We start from the raw sequence: 12,242 nt of genomic DNA, 5'->3' as shown, positions 1-12,242 counted from the left end.
CTCCCGTGTTTCTCATCAGGCCACGGTTATTTACGTTAACAAAAACTGAAATTGAAAAAGCATTTTTGGTAAAAAAAAAACAATGCTTACGTGATGTGTGTGTGCGTTTAATTTGGATTATTTTCTCCTTGAATACAATTCCAATGCCAACAGTATCTTCTTCCAGAATTCGTGAGCGGCCGCCTCCTTTATGGCAAATGTTCACCTTTGGTGGTCCAACTTTAGCTTTTGTGCCGCTCCTCTCTTTTTGTGTACAAGCACGAGATCGTGCACAGAATATCGTGCTCGTCTCCACTGCCCACCTGCAATTCATCATCATTTTATCTCCCTTAATTGGATGCCATCGGGACCCCTGATAGTTCCCATCTCTCCGTTAGCTCACAGCTGCTCTCCGCGCACACGCACACGCACACGCGCTGTCCTCAACGAGATTTTCTTTGCGTTCCCGCATGTGTTTTCTCCTTCTTCCCTTACTGGTGAAGGAGTCAGACGAAGAGGGTGATGGAGTGTCCCGATGGGAGGTAATGGTGGAAGGCCCACACAGATGTTATCTGTCCGCTCTTTGCAGGCCTCCAGGGAGAAAACACAATGAAGAATAAAGAGGGAAAAGAGAGCGAAAAAAAAAAAATGGAGAGAAAGCGGCAGGTGGGAAGAGACTGAGTAAAAAGTCTGGAACTCAGTCAACTCTCTCCCTTGACCTTTGACCTTGACGCAATACTCAGCTCTTTTCAGCTGTGTGCATTTTGCGCCTTCAAGCCGCCTGCCACTCGGGAGCACAAAAACCCAACCCGCTGCCTTCTGATTGGCTCTGAGCTGTGGGCCTCGCCCTCTGATTGGTCCACACAGCGGAAAACCGACCTGGGTTGAGTCCCCCCCCCCCCCACCCCCCAAAAAAAAAAAAAAACCACAACACAACACTGGGCGGAGAGGATTTTGATGACATTTTGCTTTTTTTTTTTTTTTAGTTGCTGCTGACTGCAGCGAACCGTTCCCATGCCGGCTGGTGACGAGGACGTTTGCACCATAATCAGTTTTTTCTGGAACTGATGCGCTACAGAAAAAAAAATCCTTTTTATCATGCGCAGGTTCCAATGATTTTTTTTGCTTTAACCGTTGCAATATTGTGCAGGAGCCAACTTTTTTTTTTTTTTTTTGCCATTCTTATGGTCAGTCTAATCTGCTGCCCCCCCCCCCTCCTCCTTTTGGGCATCAGAAGCAGACGACTGCACAAACAGTAAAGAAGAAAACCTCGCAGGCATATTGACATTTGCCCATGTCAGCAGTTATGGATCACTGATACCCGAGCGGATCAGAACACAGCTTGTGTTACGCGATCGTATATCGAGCGCATCGCATACATTTGTCCGATTATCGGCAGCGTTGGGGCGTATTAAGTTATATTACAGTCAGCGAGAACGAGGTCAAGAAGAGGAGAGTCGACTTTAAACATGATCCGACGGCGGTCAGACTGGAACATCTTGGCCGTATCCTTTTGGATCGCGTTTGAAAGAGATGAGATTGAGTTTTGGCCTCGGGAGATACTTTGGAGACAATTTTCATCGTCTTCCGCTTTCAATATCACTCCTCCTCTCATTTCTCGAGTCGTTCACACTCCAATTTCACCGGTCGTTCTCGTTCTTGTCTGAGCCCATCTCCATCTGGTGGCGTCCACTCCGACTTCTTTCTCTCCTCTCCATTTACACATTTCTGCATCACCGATTTCATGTTTCACTTCAGACTTTGTCGGCGGCTGCTCTTTCACACCTAATAGGAGTGCACTTGAAAAATCCTCTCCTTCCTCCTCGCCGCTATGCCTGGCACGTAAGTGTGTTTCTCAAACACGAAGCTAAACTGTGGATTAGCATCCTTGTCTCTATTGATCGGTAGCAACGACCCAGTCTTGTAACAGCGGCGTAGTGGAACCAGACACGCGTTCAAAGACATCCTGGGATTCATAGCCTTGGGCGTAGCGAAGGGTGTGGTGCACACACACACACACACACACACACAAGGCAAATGAATAACTCACATCACCTTGACTTTGCGTCGGACTGTGGCAAGTCAAATTCCTTCACCGAGCTTTGAAAAAAAAACAAAACAAAACTTGGAGCACAAATTGGACAATTAAGCCCCCAAAATATGGCAGGAAAAAACTAATTTGTGGCCAGAGCATTAAAACGTGGAGTCAGATGAATGAAGCGATTGACTGAAATCCTAGTTTGTTTCTCTGAGAAATATTAAGGCAATAAAATCATTGCAAACATTTCCTTTAGCCGAGATGGTCGGTCAGAGATGAATGGAAAATAAATTGAGAAAACAAAATGAACCACTTCCTGTTTTCCGGATTCATTAAGATCTACGTTTTACTTTCCGCCTTCAACCATGCGTGAAATGTTCAAACATTTGGAAAGGGGACATCGTTTTTCAATTCATTGATCCAAAAGAATTTGGATGGTTGAAATAAAATATATTGTCGGAATATGAAGCAATGAGGCCAAAACGGGCAACACTAATTCAGTCTCAACTCGTTTGTGATGTGAAGGAGACGCCGACGAATGCACAACTCCTCGTCACAAATTTGCAAACTTCTCGCAAATAAGTAAAAAAAATAAATAAAAGCTGAATGCAGCCACACTTCTTTGCGTCAATTCATTTTGGAAACGTGAAACAAATACGATCGGCTTTTCCCAACTCGTCTTCATCAATAAAGTCAAGCTGCGGCAGCTAATTGCTAGCAAGCGCTGACAAGCCAACGCGAATTACTGGACATAGAAAAAAAAGACGCCGCTTGTCGCCCACTAATTAGCTCGGCCGTCAACGTTTGCCATGAAAATCTGACGAGGTTCTTTTGTGCGTTCCGCCACAAACGCATTTCTCATCTTGTGCGCGAGACATTCGAAAGAGGCACAAAGCGAGTCAGGCAGGAAGGAAGGAGAACATTTGACACAAGAGGAAATGGAAAGCAAGATGGACTCTGGAGGCAGAAGACTGAACAAGAAGCAAGTCGACGTGGAAACAAGATCCATCCGCTCCAAACCAGCGTCTCGGGCGCACGCCTTTGTCGCATTTTCAGCCTCAGTGGAGCAACGCGAGCGACCGCTTATCTGTCGTGCTCGTTTGACACGCACGAGCGCACGTCACCTGGATTTGAACGCAAATACAAATTTTTGTGTTTCTTTCACTTGAACAATTGAAAAAAAACAAACAAACATTTTGTGTTTTTCTGTCAAACAACCCGAGCAGCAACTTGCCAATTGTGAAGACAAAAATAGGAGACGAGCGTCTGACGCGCACCGACGTGGACAATTATGTCCAAGCCAAAACAAAAAGTGCCGATGAGAGGTGGGCGGCCATGATGCAAAAAAATCTAACAATTTCGTCCACAATTGCAATTTGGAGCCTCAAAGCAAAAGTAGGCGGAGACGCGATGGCGTTTCGCGTTTGTCACGACGCGACACAAGAAAAAGAATTGCACGTGGTCATCACAGCGCCACGCGGTTTTGCTCGTGCCTGACTTTCAGAGTCTTCCAAACTGAAAGCATCGCAACGTCGGAGTCGGCCAAGTCAGCCATCAAATGTAAACGGCGCAATCGGAGCCCAAAAGCAAAGAGAAAGCGGACGAGAAATTGTCTCGGCGATCTCCCCCTTTTTTTTTTTTTTTGTCACTCACCGCCGTCTTTTGGCACTGGATGGACGAGCTGTTGAAGCGCAGCGCCGGCACGCTGTGCGTCTCGCCCTGGATGCGGAAGACGCACTCGTAGTTGCGCTGGCCCGATTGCGGCTGAGGAAGGTTTTTGGCAGCCAAGGTGATGGGCTTGGTCACGCCCACCGGGATGTAGATTTGCGTGGACGGCAGAATCTGCGGGCAGTCCTGCACACAGAAAACATTCACACGACTCAAATGAGCGGACGATTTGGAGCCTTTCTGCTTCTCAGACGTTCCGAACAGCTCAACAGGATCACACCAACGTGCGCGTGTGTGTCCTGTGACAACTCATCGCGTCTTTCAAAAGTTCAAATTGCATGTTGATTATGTAACCGTCCACTGATAATTACGCTTCGCAGAAAGATGTGAACGAGTGTTGCAATATCTTCATAGCTCAACATTTTCTGGCCGGCGTTTAGTCACGGAGGTCGCGGAAGCGTGAGAGCCTTCGGCTTCGGCCAAATCGGCCGCTTTTTCTCGTCATCAATTTTGCCGTTGAAAAAAAAAAAGTCAAAGATTTTGGAACGGCTCAAGTTTTTGGTCTTGCTAAAATAATTGTTCAACTGTTTGAAATGAGCAACGCCTGATTTTGAATTCGGTGGACACGTCTGACGTCTGCATTATGTGCAAGAAAAACAAGTCAAGTCAATTTTCTTTGTATAGCCCTTAATCACAGACAGTCTCAAAGGGCTTTACATAACCACAATCGACATCCCCGATCTTAACCCCCAGGAGGGCAAGGAAAAACTCACAAAACCTCATTAGGGGAAAAGTGAGAAACCTTGAGAAGGGACCACAGATGGGGGAATCCCGCTTCCAGGATGACCAGGTTGCAACTGGGCAACATTTGACACATACAATGATGCTATGCAATAATAGATGAGATAATATAAGAGTCAATTGAATGAAGTGCTGCAGGAACCAAAATAATCCTTGAAATAAGAGCAGCACAAAAGCATCGGCCGATTTTTTTTCAGCATTTCTAATGAAGATGAGAAAAGAACTTTATTCAAGTTTGCGTGGAACAAAAGTTAAAGCGGTGCTGCAATAAAAGATGAAGACAACCCGAAAACATGGAGCGGATAGAGCACAAAAACAAAACAAAACAAAAAAAACAAACCACTCCAGACAGCTGACCCAGAAAGGCTCCAAATCGTCCGCTCTGGGTCAAGTCATTCTGCAAATATTTGAAATAATGAAATCAATTTAAAAAATGAAACCTCAACAAAACACAAATAATTATTTTCACAAATAATCGCCACATGCCGGTGAGCTAAACATCTTTTGACATGCGCCAAGTGCAGAGGACGAGACAGTTGGCCGACACGTGAGTGTGCGCACGTACGCAAAAATGTGTGTGCGTATGTTGCTACTTGCTGGTATGCAAGTGGTGAGATATTCAAAATATCGTAATAATCAGTAAAAAAAAAAAACACACAGGAAGGAGGAAGGGTGAAGAGTGCAGCTTTCCGAATGAAAAGCAAACAATAAAGAAAGATTTGAAGCCAAACGAGTTGCGAAGGCTTTGGCACAGCCTGACAAGATATAAATGAATAAAGCAGCAAAAACACCGCGCATATGTAATGAGGCTGGTTGTCTGCTCGTTTTTTTTTTTTAATCTTCCTCAAACCCCCTCTTCCCTCCCAAAGTCCATCCATAATTAATTAGCTGCCTTTGTGATGTGGGGGCTAGAGATCAGGGAGGAGAAAAAAATAACACACTAAATAATGAAGTAAAGCGATATGGGGAGCTCAGGGAGAAGAACGGGGGGGGGGGGGGGCATGGCACGAGTGGTCACAGAGGATTTGACCGAGGGGCACGCTGGTACACGTGTGCGTTTGACATGACAAAAGTGTGTGGAGGAGACGAGCCCTTTTCAGATGTCAAAATCTGCGGGACGGAGGTTTGGGGAAGGGGGGGGGGGGGGGGGGGAAGAGCCACCTGCACCCTTGCGCCGAAACATCTCAGCCGTGGCTGCGTCCAATCCATAATGCATTATTAACACGATATCATTAACGTGCAACAAAAGTGGCGACACGACCGAGCACGCGCTAACGAATCCCAGAGGAGAGTCCACATGCCAGCATTTGAATGACTTGTGCAAACATCTTTGAGGACCTCAGAAATAGCAACAAAACATGACACAATCCAATTTTATGAGTTATCAATTAAAAAAATAAAATTGCAGTCACGCAAAAGGATTCATTTCAAATCTTAGCTAGAATTGTTGTTCTTTTTATTGTCATCACGTGACGACTTTGACTGAAAAAAATTCATATACGATTTTGGCTTGAAGTTGTGAATTTCCAAACCATTTGAATGTTTTTTTTTGAAGTTGTCTTTATAAAATCTTTGACGGGTCCCATCGAAAGTTTGGGACGCATGACTTGCAACGCGATTTCTGATCCCCAAATGAGTTGTGGCGCCACGGTCGTCTCATGAGCAGGCGGAAAGCAGAAAGATGTCATGTGAGCGAGCGGCTCCACACTTCAACGGTGAAAAGAACAACTTAAGGCTGCAACAAGTCCAACAAACGAGCGCGCAGAGCAACAAAGGGGACTTTGAACCTTGAAAGGGGCTGCGATGGTCCGCCCACGCCCACGCCCACGCCCACGTCCTCGGCCACGCCCACGTCCTCGGCTCGGCTCGCCGTCGCTTCCCAGCAGACGCACGGCAGAGCTCAGCAACCGAGATGCGGGCCAATGTGTGTCGGGAATGTTTTTCACACGGCAGGAGCGCGAGCTTGACGTGTCCTCCTCCTCCTCCTCGGCAGACGCGCACGTGCGCGCTTCAACGTCATGCATGTTGATTTCATTTTCTTCGTCTTGACGAGGCTCCACACTTGATCCTCTCCAACATACGTGCAGAAACGTGCACGTCCGCTCAGAGCGATTCTTTGTTTCCTCCTGGTGGATTTCCGCAGCGTGGGCGTGGCCTGGCACGCGACGCCATTATCATGCTAACCCAGATATGTCAGCTGGAATCATGTCGCCTGCTTTTCAAAGACAAACTTTGATTTAAGAGCCGCGGTGTGACGTCTCCAAGCGATGATTCCTTCTCAGCTTCATATTTCATTTTCAAGTCCAAATCATTCGACGAGCTGGTCTTGCCGTTTTGCGTTTGGTGGATTTCAATCAAAGAATTTCAACTCGCAAATCACGACCGAACGCTCAATTTTGCCCCGCGCGACATGCGGCTCGACGAAAGACATCTTTCCGTTTTTTTCATTCGATGCAAAATTTCTCCATATGCAGTCGCTACATTAACGCGACGGCCGAATGACTTCCCCGACGTCGTCGTCGCCGCTCGAGCGACTGCCGACGGCTTCCTTGCCGACTTTCGGAAACGCGGGCGGGTCAAAAAGTCAAATTGGAAGCGTGAACGACGCGTTCACGACGGAGCCGAGAGTCGATTTGGTCGCCATCTCTGCGGGCCGTCGCGTCTCCTCGCCTCCTTTTCACGTTTCCTGCGGCGCTATTCTTCTCCCGTCTTGCGCCAACATCGCCCCCCCGCGCTCAATGACTGAGCAGTTACGGCGTCCTCTCGCTCTCCGGCTTGGCTGGAGGAAAATGCAAAATTCATCGGCGCTCACATTAGGCAGGCTGCAGAGATAGCGTCTGAATAATTCAACCGCGGCGACGTGAGACTGACACAGAGACACACTGGCATTAAAATGCGCGCGCGTGTCCCGAGTCGTGATCTCACGAAATTTGTTTGGCCGGATACGCGCGCTTATGTAATGTCCGCTCGTTTTCACAACCGGCGCCAATTTGACACGGCGGCCTGCCGACGTTTGCGGCGCGTTTGCGTCGACGTTCGCGTGTTCGGGAGGACAAAGAAACGGAAGCGCCGGCCTCGATATTTGCAATTCACAACGGCGACGTGACATCGGCGCCCGTCGCTTCGTTATGCTCGACGTCATGGTCACGTGACAAGTCAGCAAATCCAAACTTGACAACGTACACAACCGCTCAGGATGGTCGTCATGACAAAAAGAAAGCAGTCGGCCTCAAAGGTGCCGCCGCCGTCTTCGCAACAAGCAGAACACAGCATCCCCCGTCGCTCCGATTTTCGGGTTGCTCGCTGTCAGCTTCTCAATAAAATGTCCGCTTTTTAAATCATCTGCCGTGCAAGAGCTGCAACGGCAAACGCAAAGGTGCGATTGCGAGGCTGACAATAACGGCGTCGAGACGGAAGCGGAGACACCAGCGTGCGTGAGACGCGTCAGGAACGCGTGCAACCCGTGAGGACGACGACATCGCACGTGTGTGACACCAAACGGGCCTTCGAGACAAAAAAAAAAACGGTCGACTTCATCGCCGGCCACAGAATGAAGATTCCTCGGGCAAAGAAAAGACAAGAATCGCTGACTTCTTCATGTCGTCTTCTCACTCCTCATTCATGCTCTCTCTCTCTTTTGCTCGCCCACTCGCTCTCTGCAAGCACTTGCGGCATTTGAAAAATACATCGCGTCACCCGGACGGCGATCTGCAGCTCGTTCCACTTCCTTGACGTGGTTTCATTTTTGATGTCTTTGCATCCATCTGCTTTCAATTAGGAGCACTTTGTGCGTCTCTGGCCCGCTTTCTCGTTTGATAGATTTTACACTCACCTCCTCCTCGGTTGTTGGTTGATTTATTCACTTCTCTGTTTATATTTCTTGAAATGCGGCAATTATCTTGTCAATAATTCACAAAGCCGCGCACAAGAGAGTGACTCGCTTTTCGCTGGGAATAAACGACGAAACGTTCCCCAACGAGGACACCCGACAATCTGCAGCAGAAAGCTAAAAAAAATGGTTTTTAAATTAATTAAAAAAAAAAAAAGCTTTGCAGCGGGAAGCTGTGTGAACTGATAAAAAAAGTGAAGGAAACTTAAAAGAAGAAAAAAAGTGAAATTGAAGTGCAAAATCAGTGCAATGCCGCTCACAAGATGTTTGAGTGGCAGCGCCGAAAACATGATCGGCTTACAAACGGCACACCAAGAACGCAGTGGTTCTGAGCCAAAGACAAAAGGTCGGAGCATATCGTCAGGAATCGTTCACCCGACATTCTGCAAGCCGACCGAGCGGGCGAGCGAACGGGCGGCCGAGCCCGTGTGGACCTCGCAGTCATGAGCGGCTGCTTGCTGTGGCCGGATAAGAACCAGTCACACGTGTGCGCACAAACACAGTCAAGCCCACTCAAGTGGCCTTGGCTTACAATGCGCGTGCGCGTGTGCGTGCGCACGTGCACGCCTGTCCTGTTGAGTAGGCGAGTAGCAGCCAGAATAAACTAAGAGCGCCAGAATGTCACGGTCTGGGGCCTTCACACCTCTGTCGCAAATAACCCTGTCAGCTCAGCTTCAGTGTGTGAGAGAGAGAGAGTTGAAAAGTATTTCTCTGCTTGAGCAAGAATGTGTGGGCAGTCTGTGAGCTAAAAGTGGATGCGCTTATTTGAGGGTGTGAAAGATGGAAAGACAGAGACGGAGAAAATGTGTTCATGTTTTGTTGCGAGCGCACGCAGACTACGCGGAGCCTGCGCCCGCGCCTGCGCCCGCGCTCGCGTCATGGAGTCGTGAGTCACACATTAACATGACATCGGCGTAATTGGCAACAGATCGGAGCACTTTGCGATTGCGAGCGAGCGTCGACAGCGATCATTTCAAAGCTGATTTTTGCCCCGTGTGCGCGCGTGTGCGTGTGACACGTTAGGCGTCGTCGAGCGTGTTGACGTCAAGTCCGACTTTTTGCAAAAGCGGCCACGTTCGCATGGCGGAGATTTCCAAAACCGGACGGCCGCATGAAAACAAAAAAGTAAAGAATGGAATCAGAGAAATAAAGTTTTTGAAAAATGGCAATAAAATAAAAGACAACTTTGAGTCGCAACAATTGTAAATGCAACGTGACATCCAGGACGACTCGATTGACTCCGGCACGTTAAACGAAAACGAATGATCCCACAGTCGAGAAAAGCGGAGCCATTTTTACGAGAAATGATCGTTATCGACGACAAAACGCGTTTATGATCCCGGAATTCTTTATGCACTTTTTCAACTTCCCATTTCCATTCTTTTGATCTTTTATACTTGCCGCAACATGAATGACCAATCGGTCTTATCGTAAGAAAATTTAAAAAATGGCCTTTAAAAGTGTTCACTGCTTACTGGGACGAGCAAAAATGTTTTCATTGAGGCCACCGAGCTGACCCGAGTTGTGCGCAGCGAACAAATAACGTCGCCTGGCAGGATACAATTAAGCTTTGCCTTGTTTGCTCGCGCAAGAGCGGATCGTGTTTTGCAGCCAAACACACACACGGAGGCGTGTCTGACCAGAACCGAGTCCAACGTGCTAACGAGCGCGGCGCCTGGCGCTCGTCAAGGCCGCACGTTTTCATTCCGGGGTTGGGGAAGCAAGAACAGAGAATCGTGGAAATGATAGAAAGAGAGCAACTTGAAGGGACGAAATAAAGCCCCCCCCCCCCCCCCCCCCCCCATCGAGAAGCAACGCTTCTCTGCTGTAATTTTCCAGCAGGTTGCTCCTTAATTCCAAATGTCGTCAGGGGCATTGCTGAGTCATGCATATTTGATTTGAAAATGCAACTGATTATATTCATTTCATCCTCACGCATCCTCTTCAGAAAAAAAACAAACAAACGCCACAGAGGCTTGTTTAATTACTCTTCTCTTTTTCAGTCGCTTCTCCCTGCGCCTTATCAAAAGATCGCAATTGGCTCGAACACAAAGTTCATGGATAAAATATGAGACGTGCAAGAAAAGACAGAAAGAGGAGAACGTTGGAATGGATGTTGCCATGGAAACACAAACGGTGAAAATACCGGAACAGGAAACAAATTAAGAGCGTTGACAGTCGACAAACGAAAATATTCCAAGTCTATTTATCGTGCTCGGCAAATAGTGAGATGCGATGATTACATTTCATCGGAGCGGCGAAAAAGCGAATTATGCTGTTCGGCAAGGAGGGGAACGTCCGTGAGCCGTTTTGTATTTTTTTTGCCAGTCGAGCTGCTGAATATGCTTGCAAATGAAAAGTATGTGTTAAAGACCAGCGTTTGTTTTGGGATTGAAGGGGGAAAACAGGATAATGTCACGTTTACGTTAAACGTGAGGGAATGCTTAGAATATACACCCCCCCCCCCATACACACACACACACACACACAAGCTGCTGGTGGAATGACAAGCATTCATTGTCCACCCCCACAAAATCTCATGCTCAGTCAAGAGAACGGAAGGTAAAGGAGAGGTGAGGGAGGAAGGGAGGAGGGGCGAGTGGGATGCGATGGGTGGAGACAGAAAAGAAAAAAAAAAAAAGATGGGCCCATGAGAAGGGAGGGCGAAGTCTCGCCTCCAGGAAGAAGTGTACCAGTTGGGCCACAGAGAGTGCAACTAATGGATATGGCAGCTCAGAAAAGGATGATGGATGGCTGCGTGTGCGTGTGCGTGTGCGTGTGCGTGTCACTGTCACAGAGTTTACACTTCAGCAGTGAGAGACACAACGCGTCGTCGTCGTGTGTGAGAGAGACAGTGCAGATGAGGGATTTTCTTGCGGCGAATGTGACCACCGGTTCGGTGGGCTGATGAGACGATAGGAGAGGTCTCCCCGTCCCACATGCCGACGTTCGTCATGTCCTTTTCCAACGGCCTCTTTCACTCTACCTCAATCTCGCCTTCTCCTTTTTTGCCCATTTGTCTTTTTTACTTTGTCAAAGTCATTCTCAGCTCTCTCTCCCACTGGCCACCCTGACATTGCCCAAACACAACTAACTTACACACACACGCACGCACACGCACGCACACAGCGCAACATTTGAGGTTGAACACATCTAAGATTGTGTAAGATGATTTTTTTTTTTTTTTTATTGTATTGGTGTCAAAAGACAAAAAGCAAAGGTCATGCATGACACCATGCGCAACATTAGCATATTGCACGTGCAAAGGTTACATCACAGCAATGTTGCTATAGCGATGTCCAAATCACTTTTCAACATCATCCAACTAAATCAAAACAGTTGGTTGATTTTTATAAACAGGCTTTCACGTCTTTGGAAATGTTGAAGCCGCAGCAAGACTTGAATGTAGCCTGACTTCACTCATGCCCCCCCCCCCTCCTTGCGTCATGCGATTGCACGTTCTGTATATACAGTAAGACGCTGTTTGCCAAGACGATGCAAGCTTGGCTTATTCATGTTGGAAGCTTGCCATGACTTCGTGTGGATTGTTGTGCAAAGTTGCAAACACGAAATGTTGCCGGCTCGATGTTGAATTCGTGAAAATGTTGAATAAGTGAAAACGAGAAGAAAGGATGATGAACTTACTCGACAACGCGATGACAATGACGGTTGCGCTGGTGATTTTCCAAGCCCGGCGGTGCAGCCGTCCCCGTTGGAATTCATGGCCGCGTTCCAACATGAATAAGCCAACGGAGCAGCCTCGCGTAAGGTCGGCTTGTATGCGCCGCAAGTCCGTCTTGTGTGCAAGTCGCGTGCACGTTCGAAGTGCATGGCTTTGCTCAGCGACCGAAAGGGGGGTGGGGGGGT

General features: G+C 47.8%; 1 protein-coding gene across 2 annotated transcripts in view; it reads right to left on the bottom strand.

Annotated features, from left to right (window-relative positions):
• plxna1b (plexin A1b) overlaps nt 1-12,242 on the bottom strand; it is an 80,065-nt gene that overhangs the window by 29,175 nt on the left and 38,648 nt on the right. For both annotated transcript variants that reach the window (XM_088307939.1, XM_088307940.1), the window contains exon 9: nt 3,671-3,871. In XM_088307939.1, coding sequence (XP_088164065.1) covers nt 3,671-3,871 — 201 coding nt within the window. The remainder of the gene's footprint in view (nt 1-3,670; nt 3,872-12,242) is intronic.

The sequence above is a fragment of the Idiotropiscis lumnitzeri genome, chromosome 11 (assembly GCF_059441095.1).
Source record: "Idiotropiscis lumnitzeri isolate Australia: NSW breed Sydney's pygmy pipehorse chromosome 11, RoL_Ilum_1.0, whole genome shotgun sequence".
Classification (NCBI taxonomy): domain Eukaryota; kingdom Metazoa; phylum Chordata; class Actinopteri; order Syngnathiformes; family Syngnathidae; genus Idiotropiscis; species Idiotropiscis lumnitzeri.
This window is presented reverse-complemented; position numbering and strand designations above follow the sequence as displayed.